This window comes from Gavia stellata, chromosome 10 (genome assembly GCF_030936135.1).
Source record: "Gavia stellata isolate bGavSte3 chromosome 10, bGavSte3.hap2, whole genome shotgun sequence".
Lineage (NCBI taxonomy): Eukaryota > Metazoa > Chordata > Aves > Gaviiformes > Gaviidae > Gavia > Gavia stellata.
Genome location: NC_082603.1, coordinates 25,158,820 through 25,178,824, shown reverse-complemented (window position 1 = coordinate 25,178,824; position 20,005 = coordinate 25,158,820). Strand labels below are relative to the sequence as shown.

At 55.6% G+C, this 20,005-nt stretch overlaps 2 protein-coding genes and 7 non-coding genes across 9 annotated transcripts; 3 read left to right on the top strand and 6 right to left on the bottom strand.

Annotated features, from left to right (window-relative positions):
• The first annotated feature begins 1,835 nt into the window (after positions 1 to 1,835).
• On the top strand, positions 1,836 to 5,999 carry BEST4 (bestrophin 4). The gene is made up of 9 exons (XM_059822077.1): positions 1,836 to 1,987; positions 2,273 to 2,367; positions 2,888 to 3,121; positions 3,444 to 3,598; positions 3,690 to 3,767; positions 4,119 to 4,271; positions 4,562 to 4,642; positions 5,102 to 5,256; positions 5,582 to 5,999. Exons 1-9 carry the CDS (start codon positions 1,836 to 1,838, stop codon positions 5,997 to 5,999), a joined length of 1,521 nt encoding a protein of 506 aa, XP_059678060.1.
• Positions 6,000 to 8,567: 2,568 nt separating this feature from the next.
• LOC132317666 (small nucleolar RNA SNORA35) lies at positions 8,568 to 8,697 on the bottom strand. Its single transcript, XR_009484147.1, has one exon. It is a non-coding gene; the product is annotated as a small nucleolar RNA SNORA35 (small nucleolar RNA).
• A 685-nt stretch (positions 8,698 to 9,382) lies between these two features.
• Positions 9,383 to 14,497, bottom strand: RPS8 (ribosomal protein S8). The gene is made up of 6 exons (XM_059822036.1): positions 14,467 to 14,497; positions 13,471 to 13,577; positions 12,993 to 13,092; positions 11,404 to 11,579; positions 10,264 to 10,393; positions 9,383 to 9,540 (listed from the first exon to the last, which is right to left on the bottom strand). Exons 1-6 carry the CDS (start codon positions 14,468 to 14,470, stop codon positions 9,431 to 9,433), a joined length of 627 nt encoding a protein of 208 aa, XP_059678019.1. The 5' UTR covers positions 14,471 to 14,497; the 3' UTR covers positions 9,383 to 9,430.
• LOC132317655 (small nucleolar RNA SNORD38) lies at positions 9,755 to 9,826 on the bottom strand. The gene has a single exon (XR_009484136.1). It is a non-coding gene; the product is annotated as a small nucleolar RNA SNORD38 (small nucleolar RNA).
• On the bottom strand, positions 11,048 to 11,120 carry LOC132317654 (small nucleolar RNA SNORD38). The gene has a single exon (XR_009484135.1). It is a non-coding gene; the product is annotated as a small nucleolar RNA SNORD38 (small nucleolar RNA).
• On the bottom strand, positions 13,184 to 13,287 carry LOC132317656 (small nucleolar RNA SNORD46). The gene has a single exon (XR_009484137.1). It is a non-coding gene; the product is annotated as a small nucleolar RNA SNORD46 (small nucleolar RNA).
• LOC132317653 (small nucleolar RNA SNORD55/SNORD39) lies at positions 13,644 to 13,728 on the bottom strand. The gene has a single exon (XR_009484134.1). It is a non-coding gene; the product is annotated as a small nucleolar RNA SNORD55/SNORD39 (small nucleolar RNA).
• Positions 14,498 to 15,153: 656 nt separating the features above from the next.
• Positions 15,154 to 15,268, top strand: LOC132317647 (U5 spliceosomal RNA). The gene has a single exon (XR_009484129.1). It is a non-coding gene; the product is annotated as a U5 spliceosomal RNA (small nuclear RNA).
• A 1,008-nt stretch (positions 15,269 to 16,276) lies between these two features.
• Positions 16,277 to 16,391, top strand: LOC132317668 (U5 spliceosomal RNA). The gene has a single exon (XR_009484149.1). It is a non-coding gene; the product is annotated as a U5 spliceosomal RNA (small nuclear RNA).
• The last annotated feature ends 3,614 nt before the right edge of the window (positions 16,392 to 20,005 follow it).

Below are 20,005 nucleotides of genomic sequence, written 5' to 3'. Positions count from 1 at the left end.
TGGCCTGGAGCGGTGTCACGCGTGGACAGGGTGCCCTGGGCTTGGCCAGGGGAGCCTGGCATGGCCCTGCCTGCTGTCAAGCCCTGTAGGATCCAGCTCTCCATAAGAAATAAATCATTTTACTCCTGGCAGTGTGATTCCACCTGTGTCTGCGTGGTTTGGGGTGGTGGGGAGCTGACCAATGAGATGTGGGGGAGCGCAGGGACAGGGGGCTTTGCTCCTACCCCATCTCCCCTACCATGCCCTGGGTGATGTCCCAGCGTGGGTCTCATCTGGCAGCCCTGAAGCCGCTTTGCCAGCCCGGCGGAGCAGAGCTGGGCGCTGGCTGGGGGCAATCGGAGCCTCTGCCTTGCACTGTGATTTACAGCCCAGCCAGAGAAGGTGTCAGCCTGCTGTAAATACCACGGTTCCCGGCTGGGGCAGGAACTTGTGGGGTTCCTGGGAATGGGGCAAAGGCTGGGGGTGCTGTAAATCACTCCCCTGCACAGACACCCCCCCAATGAGTCTCACCCATGGGTGCTCCAGCCCTTCCCCAGGGATGGGAGGACACAGGTGCCCTTGAGCCCTGTCTCCCCTGCCCAGGGGGACATTTCCCAGGTTGGAAGCCTGAGCGGCCACTCCACTCCGCACTGGAGCCGTCCTGGGCCTGGGCCGGGCGCTGTGCCTGGGCAGGAAGGGAGGGAGCCAGGCAGGGCAGGACGTGGTGCTCCGGCCGGCAAAGGAAGTGGAGTTTCCTGCGGAGCACAGTGTGGCCTCCGGCAGCCCACGGCGGGACGAGCCACAGACCCCGGCAGTGCTCAGTCCCAGCCACAGCATGGGTCGGGGATGAGGATGGGATGACTTCCTTGCATGTCTGGCTGTCACTCACACGTTTTTCCCACTGTTTTATGTCCCGCTGGAATTTTTCCCTTCCCACTCCCTCCCAGACCCTGTGAAAGTGGCCCAGTGCCAGCCTTTAGTGTGCCTCCATCACCCCCTGCCAGGTATCGCAGCCCGGGCATCTGGGCATGCCCCAGCTCATGCCACCCCCAAGTCCCCCTCGGGGACACGGAGGGACCGGGAGCTGCCAGTGCCAAGGCAGGACAGGCAGGGGTCAGCCAGCCATCCCCAGGGGCTTCAGCTCAGAATCACAGAATCACAGAATCACTACGGTTGGAAAAGACCTGTAAGATCATCAGCTCGGCCCACGGCTGCAGGTCTTGCCTGCTGCTGGCAGCAAGGACTTGGGCAGTGATGGGCACGTTTTTCACCCGTGCTCCAGAAGTACACCGCAGCCCTCCCTGGATGCCGGCTCTGCCTAGGCACTCCAGGGTCCCAGTCCCAGGGCTGCCAGGAGCAATGAAACCATCCATCCTTTCCCCTCCTTCTCACAGAGCCTAAATTCAGCCGCCATGGCTGCAAAGGGGAATGATCCAAACCTCCCCACAGGGTTCTGCCCAGCCCCGGTGCCCACAGCCCCCACTGAAATCTCCCGCCGTGGCCGGTGGCAGGGAGGTGTGACTGACCCAGAGTTCCGTGTTCCCTGCTTCTGACAGCCCCAATCCATCATGGGGAGGGCTCGGCTGCCCGGGCCCATGCTGGGGTATTTAGGGGGAAGAGGCACCAGTGGGATGGGTGGGTGCAGGCAGGGAGCAGGCAACGGCTGCAGCGGGCGTGGGAAGGGCAGGGCGGCTGTGTGGGCGATCCTGCTGATGGGCCATAGTGCTTGGCGTGGGAGAGAGCACGCGTCCCCAGACCCTGCAGCCTGGACTGTGGTGGGAACCCCATTTCTCCTCAGTTTAGCTGGCAGCCAGTGAGAGAAGGATTCTTCTGCCAAGGCGCAGGGCTGAGCTGCAATGACTGTCTCCTACACGCTGAAAGTCGCCAACTCCCGTTTCGGAAGTTTCTCCAAGCTGCTCTTCCGCTGGAAAGGCAGCATCTACAAGCTGCTCTACAAGGAGTTCATCGTCTTCGTGGTGCTGTACGCCATGCTCAGCCTCGTCTACCGGTGAGCAGGGTTGGTGTGTCTCTGCCGGTTGTGATCCCTCCCTGCTGACCTACTGGGATGTGCAGAGATGCCCCATCAGTCATGGACTGGGGTGCCTGCAGGGAGGGGAGAAGCCCGGGGGACTTCCCAAGGAGGGTGGGTGTGGGCAGGGGAGGGCAGGGACCCCAGCAAGGAGAAAGGGAATCAGGCAACGGCTTTTTGTGGAGGTCCAAGGCAGTGCCCCAGCCCCGCCACTTGCCCCTGACCCCGCTACGTGTCCCTGACCCCACTGTGTGTCCATTGCAGGTGGCTGCTGACCAAGGAGCAGAAGCGCCTCTATACAAAAGTGGCTCAATACTGCAACCGCTCCACGGACCTCATCCCCATGTCGTTTGTCTTAGGTACAGGTCCCTCCCCTGAACCTGGGAGTTGGGGTCCTCTGCTCCCCCCGGTGCTGGCGGCTTGATGATGCCCCACTGCCCATCCTGACCCCATGCCAAAACATCTCTCAGACACTGCTGGATGGGCGATGGAGGGGCCTGGCGCCCCAGGGATGGCACTTGGCTCCTGAATCCGCTGAGTGCAGCTCCCTGGCCCTGGGGATGCCAGCAGGAGGCTGTGATTTCCCCTGGCTCGCTCTACACCCTCCTCCCCCTGCCCAGGAAAGGGGCACCTTATCTACAAGAGATGGCTGTCCTGCCCTGTGCCACCTGGTCCCAGGGCAGGGAAGAGCTGGGGACATCCCCATCTCCATCCCTGGGGAGGGCAGCCCAACGGGAAGCACAACACATGCTTTATCTCCCAGCCGTAGAGAAATCTGTCACCCCCGGAAATGTGGCAGCTTTTCTGGCGTGGGCTCATCCTCCCCTTGACCCACTGCCCAGCCACTCCGAGCCTCCCACACGCTGTCTCTCGGTGCAGGTTTTTACGTCACCCTGATAGTGAACCGGTGGTGGGCCCAGTACACCAGCATCCCCCTGCCTGACCAGCTCATGTGCGTCATCTCCAGCAATGTCCACGGCAAGGATGAGAGGGGCCGGATCCTGCGGCGCACCCTCATCCGCTACGCCAACCTGTCAGCTGTCCTCATCCTGCGCTCCGTCAGCACCAGGGTGCTCAAGCGCTTCCCCACCATGGACCATGTGGTGGAAGCAGGTGAGAAGCTAAGCCCTGGGGGTGATGGCTTGCAATGCGGGGTGAGAGCTGTGGGCCACGGACCTGTCCCTGTCACTGGAAGAGAATGCTGGGGGCCAGGGACCCTTGCAAGCATCCCTGCTCCAAACCGCCCCACACATAGGGTGGCATCCTTGCATAGATGTTCACCCCCAAAGAGCCCCACGTCCCCTCTGCCCAGAGCCCATCTCCAGGGGCTGTAGTTTCACCTGGAAAACCCTGCATTCCTCCTGGGGACAGTCGCCAAAATGGCTGTCCCCCACTGGCATGGGGGCTGTGGTGCTGAGCCTCTGCCCCGCCACAGGCTTCATGACACAGGATGAGCTCAAGAAGTTCGAGAGCCTCCACTCTGACTTCAACAAGTACTGGATCCCCTGCGTGTGGTTCACCAACCTGGCAGCCCAGGCCAGGCGGGACGGACGCATCCATGACGACGTGGCCCTCCGCCTGCTCATGGATGTGAGTCGGTACCAGCTGCACGGGGGGGACCAGGCGCCACGGGGGGGCTTGTGCAAAGCCCGGGTCACCCATCCTTGTCCTCTCTGCCCAGGAGCTGAACCTCTACCGGGCCAAGTGCAGCATGTTGTTCCATTACGACTGGATCAGTATCCCCCTGGTGTACACACAGGTGGGTACCCCTGCACCCCGCGGGCCCCCCAAGCCCAGATCCCAGCTCCTTCCACCCCCCAATGGCGGAGGACCCCCACAGCCTCCTCCCTGCACCCTGATGGGGAGCACTTTACCCCCCTTTCTAAAAGCACTTTAATCTCCCATTGAATCTGGTGCCAGCTCTGGCACGGCTGCTGGTTCGCAGCCCCACAGAGATGCGCAGGAGCTTGGGTGGCGGGGCAGTGGGGTTTAGCCTTAAGCCCTCAAGAGCATCAGTGACCAGCCGAGCCTCTTGCATCCTTGCTGCCCCTGTGCCGAGCGTCCCCCTTGGCTGCCACCCTCGCCACGGGCTGACCCGCACTCCCGGCAGGTAGTCACCATCGCCGTCTACTCCTTCTTCGCCTTCTGCCTCGTTGGGCGGCAGTTCCTGGAGCCGCTGGAGCCAGGGCAGGAGGGGGACCTGGACATGTATGTTCCTCTCTCCACCCTCCTCCAGTTCTTCTTCTACGCCGGCTGGCTGAAGGTGAGATGTGGCCATGCAGCCAGGCTTTGCTTTATGGGCTGGCGGTGGCCAGTGGCCCTGAGCACCCCCCTGGGCTGGGGGGTGGCTGGCCCAGGGCATGGCACCAGCCATGTCACTGCTAGCTGCCCCTGGGGACATGTCCTCTGGGCCCAGCCATCACATCAGGGCACCACAGAGCTCCAAGTCTGCATGTTTCTTGTGCCCCACGGGTAGACCGAGGGATGGAGAGCTCCATGGGAAGGTGCCCCTGTCCCTGCTCCCCTGTCTCACCTGGCCCCCTCCCTCCCCAGGTTGCAGAGCAGATCATTAACCCCTTTGGAGAAGACGACGATGACTTCGAGACCAACAAGCTGATAGATAGGAACCTGCAAGTGAGTCCTGCCCCAGACTGACCTTGTGTGGGGCTGCTGCAATTGGGGCACAGGGACATCCCTGCCCCCTGGCAGTGAGACCTGTGCCCTGCCAGCCCCCAGCCCTGCTCCTGGCCACGCAAGTCCTTGTCCAAAATAGATTCCCATGCAAGAAAGCAGGGTTGCACCTTGTCCCTCCATCCCTGTCCCTCCGTGTGTCTGCTCCCCACAGCAGCGTCAACACTCCCCCCAAAGGGACACTCAGCAGCGTGTCACTGCTGCTCAGCCCCTTGCCTTTGAAAAGCGTTCAAAAGGGGAAAACCCCGAATGCAGGCAGGAGACGAGCCCAGAGCCTCCCTGACCCCTTGCAGAGCCCAGGCCCACCCCTGCCAGGTTGGCACCGGGACCAGCATCTGCAGCTACCGGTACCGCTCATGTCCTCGCAAAGCCACCTTTGTCCCCTGCCTTTGCTATATCCAGGTGTCCCTGCTCTCCGTGGATGACATGTACCAGAACCTGCCCCCCACCGTGAAGGACAAATACTGGAACGAGTCCACGGCTCAGCCCCCCTACACCACGGCCACAGCTGCCGAGACCTTGAAGCCCTCGTTCCTGGGCTCCACCTTCGACATGCGGTGAGTGCATGGCGCAGCCCTGGGGCTGGTGAAAAAGAGGGCGAGTGCTTCATGGTAGCAATAGCACAGCCGGGCTCATCCCACTGTCGTCGTCCCCCCCCACCCCAGCCCAATTACAGAGAGCAAATCCCCCTGGGAGCACGTTGCCCAGCCCCTGTGGGGCTTGGGGGCTACGCTGGGTGACGGGAAGAGCCACTGGGGCAGGGATGTGGGCTCCTGGGGCTGCTCCCTGCTCGCAAATGCATTGGGATAGGGGTGGTGAGTGGTGCTGGGCATCCCTGTGGAGGATGGCAGCCTGTCCCTATTACCCTCCGTGCTCCCTCAGCATGTGCGAGGATGCGGAGCAGAGCCAGCTGGTGGACGCCTCGCCAAGCATGCCACGCATCCAGACGCCTCTGCTCAGCCGCTTCTTTGCTGCCACATCCCCTGCCATCAGCATCAAAAACTTCAGCCGGGGCAGCCGAGGTCACCCCCACCTGCTGTGTCCCCGGGCGGACAGTGGCTTCCCCTCCCCTTACCCCAACCGCTCCAAGGACCCTGAGTTGGTGGCCCGCATCGAGGAGGAGGAGATGGAGGATGAAGAGGGCCAGGTCAGTGAGCCCACCACGCCTGGAAGTCGCTCAGGAGGGACCCGGCCGCCGGAGTCCTCCGAAACACAGAGGAAGGAGCTGCCGCTGATCCAGGTGAAGGCACCGTCCAGCCAGAGCATCAGGGCTGACCAGCCAGAGGCCTGGGAGCCCTGAGGCTGCCCCAAAAGCACCCCTTTCCTGGGGGCAGAATAGCTGCCCCCTCCCCAAGGCACTGCCACCGCCAGCCACGAAGCTCCCTCTCCCAGGACACCCCACCTCAGACCCCCTGTCCAGAAGCAGGACATTGCCAGATCTTTCGCCACCCAGCCCCGGGCCAAGATGTGTCCCCAGGTTGATGGGAAGTTCCTAGTGGGTTTGGGCAGGCAGCCTTCAGCACTAGCTGTTAGCCCCAAAACTGCAGGATTCAGCCCATCTGTGCGATGATGCCACCGACTTGCAGCTGGCCAGGCTCACTTGGTGCTCTCAAGGCCCAACATGGGGGACAGGGGACAGCCCAGACCTCAAGCAAGGGACAGGACAAGGGCATTAGTCTTGCAGAAAACCAACATTGTGATGGAGATGTCCCCTTGATATTAATAAAGCTATTGCCAACCTCAGCTTTGAGGTTCTTCCTCGTCGGTGCAAGTCATCCCCAGCAGCGAGACAGCAGGGACATTGCATTTATCCAGAACATGGGTGAACTTGGATTTTGTCAAGGAGTGCACACATTCTCCTGGGGCAAAAAGGGCACAGCCCCATGGACTGACACCAGTGACGGTTGGGGGGTATTAGACCAAGTGATACAGACAGGAAAAAAACCAGAAAGAAAGATGCTTTCAGCCCCTGTAGAAGGATTCCTGTACTCAGACACGTTTCCCCTGAGAATACTAGCAGAGCTGTTAAAAAATCCCCTTTCCTGCAAGCCCCCCTTTCCCAAAGCCACCTTTCCTTTAAAGCTCCCATCTACCCCCAGCAAGCCAGCTCCACTCCTCTGCTACCCTCCGGGCCACTGCTGGACCTGTAAAGGTATAACCATGAGGTCATTTTCTGGGTTGGATCATGTCCCGTGAAAACACCCCAAAGTTAATACTGTGCGGAGCTGAGAGAGCTACTCAACAGCAAGGAGCAGCGCTCAGGACAAGTGACCTCACTTGGGTCACGCTGCCGGCTGCTCATCATATGAAAAGTAGCTTTTTTAAAATTTATCCCTCGCACCTATCTGCAAAAGTGGGTAAGGTCCTTAGACCAGGCTTTGGCACCTCATAAGCCTAGCCAGACCAAAGCTGTGCTTAACCCCAGCCCCTGCCCATCTCTTTCTGGCTCAGTGCACAGCAGGCTTGCCTCCTCCCTGGCAGCTAAAATCCCCGCACACATCCACGGGGCTACGCCAAGGCCAGACCCGACACCACACATCCTGCGGCCAAGCTGCACAAGGTCCCACAGCCTGTGTCATCGTGGGAGCCAGGTGCCACACGTCCCTGGCCAGCTGCCACCGCCCCATTCCCATGTCACACCTATAGCATGGCTCCAGTGGGCAATAGGTGCTGCTTTCATTCCCACGGGCCGTTGCCCTTGGCAGCTGTGTTTTTCAGAGCAATAACTTTATAAGCAGCGTGCACTGATGAATTAGCCATAATCCTGCTCATCAGGGGCCAGGTTTACAGCTCCTGCTCTGACACAAAGTTGGCACTTGCTCTGTAAGCCTCAGTTTCTCTATCTGTACAAAGTCCCCCAGAAACACCCTGAATCCTGTTTGTACTCTGCAGAGCGCGAGGTGGGAGAAGGAACACACTCAGAGGAAGCAGCCATGACGCATCCCTCCCAAGGGCCTTTTATTGCCTCCGCCCCACCTCTCTGGAAAGCTGGTGTTGCTGGAGAGCAGGGAAAGTTTACCTCAGATCACTATGGAGAAGGAATGTGCTTGTGCAAACGTTCCGCCCAGCCCAGGTCGTGCTGCCAGGACTCCAGAAGCACAGCCAGTTGCACCCAGCCGGGGATGGCTCTGTTTGCAGTGCCCACGAGTGCAGACCTGAGCTGCGAGGCAGTGCCAACACAGGACCATCGCGGCATAACCGTGCTGCTGCGGCGATCCAGGTAACAGGTACCATTTTCTGATGTGGTTGGTGTGTCTCTCAGTCTGTGGCACAGACCCATCCTCAGCTCCCTGCTACCAAGGCAGGATGAACCCACACCACCCAGGGCACCTGAGCCCGCTAGCACCTTCTGCTGCCACACACGGCAGCTGGGGCAGAGCATCACAGGACAAACTTAAAAAAAATACCAAGCACAAGCTATTTGTGGGGCAGACAGTCTGCATTTTAAGGAACTAGAGACATGGGTCTCACTCCAGCTCTGCTTGGGGCAAGATAATCATGGACCATCTCCTTCAGAGCTAAAAATTGTGAAGCTCAGGCTGTAGGTAGCATGCCTCACACCGCAGCACGCCTACGGATGAGGCTTTTGTAAAAATACGGAAGTGGGGTGAAGCGTGCAATGTGTCCACTTGACAGGCATGGGATGTGTGAGTTTGGCCTGCCCCTAGGACCAGCCCTTCAATGGGCCCCCAGCTTCACCCCAATACCTGCACAAAGCATCAGGCAACTACCTGCAGAGATCCATCGTGCTGGTTTTCTTTAAAGACAGCAGCCCCAAGGAATGACATCTCATGTCCCAAGACATCCAGAAAAGCTTTTGTTCACCACAGCTTTCCAATCCCACCACGTGACAGGGCAGAAAGCTGGAGTTTGTACCCAGCTTTCGAAAGGGACAGACCATGACAAGAGCCTGGCCCTTCTGCTAGAAGGAATTTATCTTGCACTGGAATGAGACCAAGGAGGTCAGGGAAAGACCAGCTGGTCACTGAGCAGTGCAGCCAAGTTTGGTTAAAAGATGATACCAGACCCTGAGGGCAATTGTACAACCAGGCAGGAAACACGAAGCGATGGCAAAAGGGGCTGCTGGCCCGAACCAGAGGATGTGAGCATGTGTGATCTGGGAAGTGGAGGCAGAAGGTACCAGCTGCAGAGGCTGGAGGTGTAAGAGACAAGACTTCAGCCAGACTTAGCACAAATGCAGTCTAAGAAACAGCGCTGCAGCTGCAGAGCTGCTCCCTGGACACTCCTCGCCTGAGGCAGCAGGCCCCCTTCCCCACTGACCTCACTCCAAGACCCTAAACGCAGCATGTGCTGACCTAACACACCACAGGAAAAGGGAGGACGTGTGCCCAGCCAGACCCCAGCAGCTCCCAGAAAGCCAGAACTCTTAATGCGGGTGGACATTTGCACCTTCCTCCTGCTCACAGGTTTCCAGTACTGGAAATTCTCCACTTGAGCCAAGTCTGACAACTCTTTTCCACACCCACTTGGTCCATTAAGTCACTGTCCTAGAACCCAGGGAGAGGTTTTAGTCGAGAGCATGCAGGATCAGAGCTTGCCTGAAGATGCAGAAGTGCTCAGGGATTCCAGGAGATTCTTCTTCCTTTCACACTCCACAGGCAGGAGGAGCTACACCAGCCCCCTCCACCCTGCGCACACAAATGAGCACACAACCCCTTTACTGTAGTAGACTCTTGGTTTTATTCGTTCCCTCAGCAGAATAGTTTTTATTCATTTGCCTTTTCTTGCCTTGATCTTCCTCAAGTAGAACTCTAATTCCTTGCCTTCCAACACGTAGCCATCGGCTCGGCCACACTGTCCAGGTCTGGAGGCAATGCACGCTGCAAGGAGAAGTCGTCCAGTTAAAGAAGTTTAATAATTCCCTACCCCAGTATATACACAAAGCAAAATAAACACTGCAGGCAGTTTCTCTGCAAAAGCACAGAGGAGCAAGTTATCAGTAACAGATACACCAGTTTATGTGCTGGCTTCAGTACCTCCCCCTAAGGTATCTTGCTCCTGGACCTGCGCTGCTGGCCGAGTCCCTAATGAAGTCCTCTTCAGATCTCCAAACTGTCATCGCTCAAATTCAGTAGCAGAACTGGACAAAGGTCTCATCACCAGAAGACTTCAGAACACTGAACTATTCCCCAGAACATGAAACTGGTCAAAGCTGTTACATGTTTGTAGGACATTTTTCTGACACACACTACAGCCTGTGGGCCTTTGCTCATTTTGCAAGTCTCAAGCCTGATCATTTCTCTCAAAGGCCAACCAGGAATGCTGGCAGGGACATTTGCCAATTCAAACTCCAGAAATAGATTTCTGCTTCCTGCCAGAAGTGGGGTATCTCCAGAGAAGATAAAAGAACAAGTTACATTTAAGTAGCAGAAGATACTCCTGCAGATATGGAGAACACCCCATTGCTTTCACCCTGCAGTTTGCTGCATCACAGTGAGCAGAACTTTAAACGATCCCAAGACCAAGAATAAGATCTGCTCTGGCACCCTGTTTGTGCCCTGACTCCCTTACCCCCACCCACAGTAATGCTGCCAGGGACTCACCAAGTAGCTTTCCTTGCTGGAACTGCTCCTCAAGAATACTTGCTATCTTGGCATTCTTCTTTCTCTCATCATATTTTTTCTGGATCTTCTTTGAACGCTTCTTGTTCAAGATTTCCTCCTCTTCAGGAGTCTGAAAACAACAACATAAGTGAAGACAAGGTTAAGCATATGGCCACCTTCTACTAGAGCAGGTGGTCCCCACCAACATTAAGGAGACCCTTGTATTCTCAGCACTACACTGTGTTTCCCAAGTCATACCTTCCAGAGGTACAAATACTTCAACCTCACAGAACCAGGTGCTGTTTCACTTTTGAGGCCAAAAAATGCACTGTTGCTAACTAGAGTCACTGCTGACAACAAAGCACAGTGTCCTAGGGAAGGGTGCTCTTAGACAAATGAAATTGCAAAGGTTTCCTTGATGAATTAATCCTCCTCCAAAAAAGTGAATACTCTTTCCCTCTCCAGACATAATGAGAGCACTTGGGTGTGGTGCAAGTCCCAGCAGACAGGTTGCAAGCTCTCCCTGTGCTTCTGAACTGTACGGTGCTCACCTAAAAGTGCTTTATTTTTAATGCAAGGAGACAACCTTAAGCCGAGTGCTACACATGGGGGTTCAAATACCTTCTAGCAGACTGGGGTTTGCATCTTGAACAAAATTAGAGATGACAGGCCTGGATAGTTTAAAGACACTTAAGAACACTTAAAAGTAAGCTGAAGTTTAGTCAGCAACCCACAAGCTTCTCAAAGCAATCATTCCCCGACACAAGGACCTGACCTGCAAAGTCTTCCTCAGCATCATAAAATGTCATCGCTCTCCCTTCAGTAGCAGAACTGGACAAAGGTATCGTCATTAGAAGACCAAAGAGATCGACAGGCAGGTCCTTGTGCACAAACCGGTGCAATGCCTCAGAGACAGCTCCGTGGTACTGAACACTCCACTACCAGGGCCAGACTTGTGCTGGGAGCTGAGAGGAATGCAGCTCAGATAACCAATGTTATCACTGACAGCTACTCAACTCTGTTCTGGCAGGCACTATCCACTCCTGATGGCTAACTGCCTCTAGAAGGGCAGACTCTACTCTGCAAGGAGTCAAAAAGACAACGACAACAATCCCAGACATACCAGTTTGCCAGACATACCAGTTTGGCGCCCTTCTTGCGTCCAAGGGGCAAGGCATAGTGGGCTTCATACCACTGCCGGTATGGGGTGCTGTCAATGAGAACGATGCAATTCTTCACCAGGGTCTTCGTCCGCACCAGTTCATTGTTGGAAGCGTTGTAGACGACATCGATGATTCTGGTCTTGCGAGTGCAGCCTTTCAAAAGAAGAGTATGAATTCAAACCTACAGGGATCAGACAACTGAGTATACAGTCCATAGCATCTCACACATACCCTCAAACCATCTCACACTCATTACCCCATCAAACTACCTCCAGCTTCCCTGGCATTCACTTAAATTTAACTAAAAGATGCCTCCGTTTTTCATCAGCTCAACCTTCTGTTGCTAGTAGAGAAACCTACACCTGGCTATTGATTCACCTCTGATGAATAACTGGGGTCTGTGGCCTTGCTGGAACTCATCTCAAGTAAGACTAAGCAATGCTAAAAAAATGAGTTTCTGGATTGGAAGGTACTTCAGCAGATGCCAACTAACACTGCATGCAGGGCTCAATCCCATATGTACTTCCTAGTTACTAAATTAAGCCATGTTGAACGGGACTGCTCTGCAACACGCACTAGAAACCATTTATATAGAATGAGGGCTTATGAGTAAAATTGAGGAAAGGAAGCTGGTTTTTTCACCCTTAAAGACCCACCTGAAGCATTATTAGCTACTAGATTTGACTGTTTAGCAGTTGCCCACCCTGAAGACACCGCCCTCCATGTATGCAAAGGCCAGGATCAGATCAGTTTTCTTTTCTTCATTCAAATACCTCATCTGTGTTCTGTAAGGTATGCCCAGCCCCTTCACTTCTGTAATACTGCCTATGAATGACAGCACTTATCACAGTAGGGACAGCACTGTGTGATTACTGAGCAGAAAGCATGTCCTTTTGCCCTTACACCACGCTGGCCACTGAAACACCACCTTACTAACTGCTGGCTTTACCAACATGCTGGGTAACACTGAACAGGCCTGGGCTCAAGTTACATGGTTTTCCATTTGTAACTCAGAGAAAACCCACCTTGCTCAGGGAAAATACGATGGACTCCCCTCTCACTAACACACTTCCCACTTTTGCTTAGCAAAGCAGAAGTATGAAGTAAACTGCACAAACTAATGTAACATTGTCCTATGGCCACATCTTCTCAGAAAAATCCTCACCTTTCTCTGCTGCACAGGATCCCCTAACTTTCAGTAAGTGTTCATCAATGAACAGAAGAAGTTACATTTATGAAGAACTACCCATATTCAGTTTTTTTGCCCCTCCGTAGTTCCCCCCACCCCAGTAAAAAGGTAATGCGAGCATGTCACTCAGTGTAACTATGACACTCCAATCATTGTGAACTTAACAGACATCCAAGTCTCCTAAGGTCACATAAGGTCAAAGTTATCATCACCATGCATGCAGCTTCAGACCCAGTTCTGCAAGCTCCACTATGTTCAAACCCAGCCAACAAATCCACACTTGCATCATCATCCCTCTACTCCACAGAGGTACCAGAGACCAGCACAGCTGTGAAAGACCTTTCTGTTCAAACATATCAGGTGTATGATGTACTTACATTCCGATCCCCAGGAGAAGTTGCCAACATCCAACCGAAGGGCACGGTACTTCTTATTTCCACCACGAACCCTCACTGTATGAATTCGGCGTGGGCCAATCTACGGTCAGAAACAAACACCAGGGTGTTGTTGGTGCTGGAATGCCACACAGCTCACGCAGGAGGCCAGCCAACTCCTAACCTCAAAGGCAACGTGGTCAGTGTAACTATGACAAACCCCAGCATTGGCAGATACAGTAAGTGACCAAAACAGTCTGTTGCATCTACCTAAGGTGAAAGTTTCATCACTCCAATTGCCTCTTATTGCAAAAATATATCACTGCTTTCCATAAATACAGGGGAAAACACCACCTTTTAAAGAAGCAGTGACAGTATTTAACCACTCACAAAACACAGCACGTATTTAAGCCTCTAACAGCACATGACCAGCAACCAGTTTAAAAACACAACTACTGACCACCCTCCCCAAATCACCCACCTTAGTGTTGGCAGGAGGTCGCCCCAACTCATACTTCCTCTTCTTGTGGTAGGGCTTCCTCTTGCCCCCAGTCTTGCGACGCTTATGCCAGTTGTCCCTGGAGATACCTGAACGGAGAGCAGTGTGGTCAGAGGATGGCATGGAGCCTACCTGGCCATAGCAAGGCACGGTTCTGAGTCCTCAGCTCTCCAAGGTTGGTATCCGCACAGTGCACTCAGCCTTATGCAGCAGTCAGAGAAGCTTCATCATTGATACTCAGATCCGCCTCAACCTCCTCCCTTCCAGCAGAGCTGTACAAAGCAGACAAACTCCCTCCACTGTGTCTGACGGGTGTCCCTTTGGTAAGCAGCCTCCAAACCTACCTCGTGTGCTGGGCACCCTATGGGAAGTGCCCTATCCCAAGCTGCCAGGCACACTACAGGAGACACCCTATGCTATCGGCTGGGTCTGGTAGGTCCTCTATGGGAAGGGACCCCCATCCCACCTGTACGCTGAGCCCTTATGAGAGACACCCCCACTTAACCGCGCTTCTATCCAGCCTGCTGGGTTCCCTACGGGGCCTATCTCCCCAAGCGCACCCCACCTCCCGGGTCCCCTACAAGCCCCTGCCAACCAGATAAGCCTTTCACAAGGCCACCATCCACCCCACCCCTCCTCCTGGGTCCCCTGCGAAAACCGTCCCACCTCATCCGCAGGGTTCCCTGCGGAAGACGCCAAGAGCGAGCCCAGCGCTTGGGGCCCGCAGGAAGGCAAGGCAAGGCAAGGCGAGGCGAGGCGAGGCCGTCCGCCCCTACCCCCCCATCCCGTCGCCATGTTGGGCCTGGGCACTCTCCCCCCCACCAGCAGCTCGGCACCGTCGCGGCCGCCCCCAGTGGCGGGCGGTGCGGGTTGGCAGCACCCCCCGCTACCATGCAGTAAGGAACAGGAGCGGGCAACGGCGGCGCGGCAGGCGGATGGCGGCGGATGACGGCCAGGCCCAGCAGCTATCCCACTCACCCATGGTGCGGCACTGGCGCAAAGAGGCGGCGCTGAGGCTCACGGGGCGGTTTGGCGGGGCTAGATCTCGCGAGGCCGTGACGTCACCGCGCCGCCAGCGAGGGGCGCGCGCCGTTGCCTAGCGACGCGGCGGCGCTGAGGGGAGGCGGTGGGCGATGGCGGCGGCCGGGGCCGAGTCTCAGCGTGTGTCAGCGCTGGGGCTGCTCTGCCGCGGCACCAGCGGCCCCGGGCTCCAGCCCGCGGGCCCAGCAGGGAGGGGAGCATTGCCGGGGGTTTGCCTGTCCCGGGTCCGTCCTTCCTGCCCCGCGGGTTACTTCACCAACTCCTCCGGGCAGGGCCCAGGGCCGCCATCCCGCGGCGGGCCGGGAGGGCGCAGCAGCCCCCGCGCCCCCCGGACTACGGCCGTGCTCGGCGCTGCAGGCCGCGGGCGTCTCATTAGCATACGACTTATTAGTATTTTGGCTGATTTGCATACCCAGGGTGCACCGCGGACCGGCGGCGCGGCCCCGGTAAAAATTTCCGCGGCTCCCGCGAGGCCGCTCGCGCATACCTCAGGACCGTGCCGTGCCATGCGCGCCGCCGGGGGGACGGGTCGCGGCAGGCGGGGGACCGGGCGGGGGAGGGTGGTCGCCGTGTCCTCGGGGGGAACAACCGGGGGACCGCGTGTGCGCGGGGAGGGTGCAGAGTATACTCTGGTTTCTCTTCATATCGTATAAATCTTTCGCCTTTTACTAAAGATTTCCGTGGAGAGGAACAGGCACGAGTGTCGAGGAATTTTTTGAGGCTCCATTTCGGTGGAGCTGTCTTTTCGCTGTTTAAAGACAGAACAAAATGGGGGAGTGCGAGCTGGGGGTGAAGTTTCACGTCCTGTAGCGTTTGTGCGCCGTGGTTTGGGGTTTTCGCGGAAAGCAGCATCGATGATAGAGAAATGCGGTAGCAATTGCTGAGAGCGCTTACCCCGTCCCGGCGTCACGGCCTGTTCTGCTCCTCACACCGCCCCGCCGGCGAGCGGGGCTGGGGGTGCGCAGGGAGTTGGGAGGAGGCACAGCCGGGACGGCTGACCCCAACTGACCAAAGGGACATTCCATGCCGTATGCCGTCATGCTCAGCAATAAAACTAGTGGGGAGGCTGGCGGGGGGGCGCTGCTCGGGGGCTGGCTGGGCATCGGTCGGTTGGTGGTGAGCAATTGTTTTCATTTGCATCACTTGACTTTCTTGGGCTGCATTTTCCTCTACGTGATTTTTTTTCTCTTTTCCGTACAATTTTTTTTAGCTATTATTGTTTTTAATCATTAAACTGTTTTTACCTCAACCCACGAGTTTCTCACTTTTACCCTTCTAATCCTTCCCCCATCCCACCGCGGGGGGGAGCGAGTGGGCGGCTGTGTGGGCTCCGTTGCCGGCGGGGGTTAGACCACGACGGGGAGCCACAAGCCCTATTCGGGCTGGGGGGAGCGGGGATCTGCTGCGGGACCGGCCCCCGGGCCGGCGGGGGCAGAGCTGTCCCTCTGCTCGAGTCCCCCGCGCCACCCCCTCCCGCCCGTGCTGCCGCCTCATTAGCATGCATCTCATTACCATGCGGCTGTTTTGCATACCCGGGGTGCACCGCGGCAGTACGGCGCTGCCCCGGCTCCGCTGTCCGCCGCTGTGGCCGCTCCCGGCGGCCGGTGCGAGTCGTTCGACTCTTCACGCTTGTGCGCCCCGGTGGGGCCGGGCCGGGTCGGGGGCCGCGGTGCCGGGAGTGCGTCCGTCGCCCTGACTTATGGGGCGTGGGGCAGGCGGGCGGTGTGCCGGGGGTGGAAGGGTATGTATACTCTGGTTTCTCTTCAGATCGTATAAATCTTTCGCCTTTTACTAAAGATTTCCGTGGAGAGGAACAGGCACGAGTGTCGAGGAATTTTTTGAGGCTCCATTTCGGTGGAGCTGTCCTTTGCGTGGTTAAAGACAGAACAAGTTATGTGTATAACAAATATAATTAGTGTATTAATATGCCACCATTGGCGCTCTGCAGTGGCCAACCTCGGTTGTGGCTCCGCCATACCCCCAGCCTCAGCGCAGCCGCGTGTGCGCCGCTGGCCCCGGGCTTCGCCTGGGGCCCGATGGCGGCTGGGGTCTCTTCCAGCCCGCCGCGGGACCGCCGCGCGCTCCCGCCCTGCCCCCAGGCGCTGTCACGCAGCGGGGCCGACTGCGCACGCGCGCCGCCGAGCCGCACTACACCTCCCAGCATGCCCGTCGTCCCCGGGGGCCGCCGCGGGCCTTCCCCGCCTCCTGGGCGCCGTAGTCCCGGGCCGCGGCCCGGGGCACGCCGGGAGCTGTAGGCGGCCGTGCGCGCAGAGCATGCTGGGAGGTGTAGTCCCCCCGCCGGTGTTTCCCGGTAGGCCCCGCGGCACGCCGGCGCGCGGGGTTTAAATCGGCGGCGGTTGCCTGGGCCTGGGTTTCGCTGCTGCGGAGGAGCCGCCCGCTCTCCTCGTGCCCTCGCCATGGACTCCCGCCTCTACCGCTACGTCTGCCCCGGCCGCGTCATTAACATCCAGCGGAGCAACGGTGAGGGGTGGGGTGGGGAGCGGGGCGCCTGCGGGGGTCCCGGCCACCGTCTCCCCTAGAGCCCCTCGGCAGCGGCGGGGCGGTGCCGTGGGGGTCCCGGCCCCGCGGGGCGGCTGGGCCGGGGCTCAACGCCGGCCTCTTCCAGGTTTGATCCACAAGGCGACGGTGAAAACGGTGAGCGCCGAGCGGTCCTCAGTGTCCGTGGAGTGGTCCGACGGCGACACCGTCAAGGGCAAGGAGGTGAGCGACGGCCCACCCGCGGCTCCTTCCCCGCGTTGTTCTAGTGCTCTCTCAGCCCCCAGCGAAGGGGGGTGAGTCCCCCCAGGGACAGCCAGGCTTTGGGTGCTGCCAGCTGAAGCCCTGGCCGGTCCGCGCCGCTGGAAGCCAAAGGCTCGTAACGCGTGGCCCAGCCGCAGCTCGCTGGGTGCGCTCGGCGTGAGTAACGCTTGTTCCGTGCTCTTGCAGCTGATTCAGTTCTGTGCTTGTTTTAACGTTATGCATAATTAAAATGATGAAGTAAATGTGTACAGGTACGATGTGAAAGTTGCAGCGGAGCAGTACCAAAGCAGAGCTCCTGACCGTTCAGAGTGAACAAGGAGATGTTGGGCCTCTCACCTTCTGTTGGCTGATTCTGAATGCCCTGAAGTCCCCGTTTTCCCAGCTCTGGGGGCTGTCTGTTGGCCTTTCGTGTCTTTAACAAATGGCCTTCAGGCTTTTCTTAAGACTTAATGAGCCCCTGATAAGGTGCCATGTGAAGAGGGCTGAGTTTGATTTTCAGAATCTCTATGCTGGTGTGAAATAAATACTTTGTGAGATTGGGGGGGAAGCGGTGGGAGGGGGAAGGGAGCCTGGGGCACTTCGTGTTGATGTGGCTGAAATCCTGACACTTAAAATCTCCTTTGGTAACTGAGCAAACATGCTTGTCCTGTCTGTTTCTTTGGAAACCTACACTGTAGAGTTTAGTTAAAATCTTAAAGTTGCCATTGGCTGGTTCTTTGAAATTGGTTCTTACGTTGTTTGTGTGTGTGATGCATTCAAACATGCAGATTCAGGCATAATTGTTGGCTAAATTGTGTGTATGTCTTATGATATGGCTGGATGAAGATAATTCAAAAATCAGCAAATGTTCTATTATGCTGTTAGTATATATTATATTGTCCAAGCGTGTGTGTTTCTGAGCTAATTCACTTTCTGATTAGGTACTTAAAGACTCCATATAAATAAAAATTTATAGATTACTTCTCTTATGTTAGAATGTGGTATCTCCATATTTTACAGAGGTTCACCTACTTGTTTTTGCTCTTTTTATGGACTCTTAATTTATTTAAGTAATTTAAAGGTTAATTGAGAACTCAAGAACTTCCTGGAGTGGTGCTTGTGTAGCTTTGTTAGGTGAATTCCAGTGCAAGCTGCTGTGATACCGGAGTTTTTGTGTACATGTGCTTTCAGCCTCTTCTGCAGGGTTAAGTTTGAAAAGCTGATCTGAGAGAGTGGCTGTCTCTTGTGCTTGTGCCTGCCCTTGGCTGCCTGCCCCCTGTCACTCCTCCTGCCCTTGGCTGCCTGTGCCAGGGCGCTGCAGAACGTGGTGACAGCAGGATTATGACTTCACTGGAGGGTCAGGCAGGAGGTGGTAGCTGGCCCTAGGTGAAATCACTTGCAATAGCAAGTGAAAATGCAGGTGAATTGACTTGTGGATTAGATGCTGAATCCTTCATTTCCCAAAGTCTAAGCAGCTCTTTGGAGTTTATTTCGGTAAATGCAATCACATGGTAAACACTTAATGCTCTCCTAGCACAGAAGTCACAGAGCAGCTGAGATTTACTAAGATTAGCAGTAAGAGATTAAATCAGTTGATGCCAAAGGTGCTTTGCCCTTCTCTTCAGAAGTGCTCTATGGCACCTGCAGAGCTGTGTGGTGTTTGGCAGATGAGGGTAAATGGCTTAACTAGCACATTTCTTCTAGCATATTTGGATGTACGAGAATACTCAAATGGAATATGAACGACTGTCTTGCCCTTCCAGGCAATTTTAACTTAACGTTTGGCAGGCAGTGGGTCAGGTTTGTTTGCATGTACTGAAAGTCAAGGTTAAAAAAAAAAAGTTCTAAGTGGTAGCAGCAATATTCCACTCTGTAAAATCCTGCCTGTGCTCTTGTAGATTGAGATTGATGATGTGATAACAATAAATCCTGAGTTATCAGAAGAACTACTTGCTGCAGATGTGAAAGAGAACCTTCCTTTGCAAGAGAATGTAACTGTGCAGGTAAGTGCTTTAAAGTGATTTAGTCCCTCCTAGGGTATTAAAGTGCCAACAGTATAGGTCTTGTTATAAATAATTCCCTCAGTCTTAAAAGTTTAAGGTCTCTAACTTGTCTTTTCTGTCTCATAGTTAGACTTTGGTCAGAAATTCTTGTTGTATCAATGTTGTCTTGAAGTACTGTGCTAGCTGTTTGTAGCTTACTCAGATTACTTACAGCATTTGTTGTTTTTCAGAAACAGAAGCGTAGAACAACCCTTTCAAAAATTCCTGCTCCACGGGAAGGTGAGAAAATGTTCTTTTCTCTGCTGTATCCCTGTGAAACACTGGTGATCTTTCATTGTAGCCATAAAATTCTACTTCAGTGCATCATAAAGCTGCTCATCCAGGCAATGCTAACAACGTACTTTTTCATACCAACCAACATTTTGGACTCCTGAGTGCAGAAACTTTTCTAACAGTTTGCTGTCCTGTTCCTGTGAGCTGGTGCCTGTTGACACGTTGCCCTTTTTTGCAGTATTGCTGTAGTTATTCCTTAATACCGCTTTAAATGTCACTAGGCAGTTACTGTTGCAGTGAGTTTTAAAGTTTCGTATGGAGTTTTGCAAATGCCACAAACAACAAAAGGTAAGTGGCAGTTATTAAGATTGAAAGTGTCAAAATGAGAATGGAAAGGGTGAGAAAGAAATAGGGGTGACAAATGGATGTCTCCTCTTCAGACAGTCCCCCTAGACAATAAC

Bases quoted from the DNA above. Each gene is read 5' to 3' on its own strand.
- RPS8 (XM_059822036.1), bottom strand. The intron at 11,580-12,992 runs GTAAGTACATCA...TTCTTTTGAAAG, and splicing joins CTTCTCCTGGGGATCGGAAT to GCTGCACTCGCAAGACCAGA. The intron at 10,394-11,403 runs GTATGTCTGGCA...TGTTGTTTTCAG, and splicing joins GCAAGAAGGGCGCCAAACTG to ACTCCTGAAGAGGAGGAAAT.
- BEST4 (XM_059822077.1), top strand. From the start codon at position 1,836: ATGACTGTCTCCTACACGCTGAAAGTCGCCAACTCCCGTTTCGGAAGT. The intron at 4,272-4,561 runs GTGAGATGTGGC...CTCCCTCCCCAG, and splicing joins TCTACGCCGGCTGGCTGAAG to GTTGCAGAGCAGATCATTAA. The intron at 5,257-5,581 runs GTGAGTGCATGG...GTGCTCCCTCAG, and splicing joins GGCTCCACCTTCGACATGCG to CATGTGCGAGGATGCGGAGC.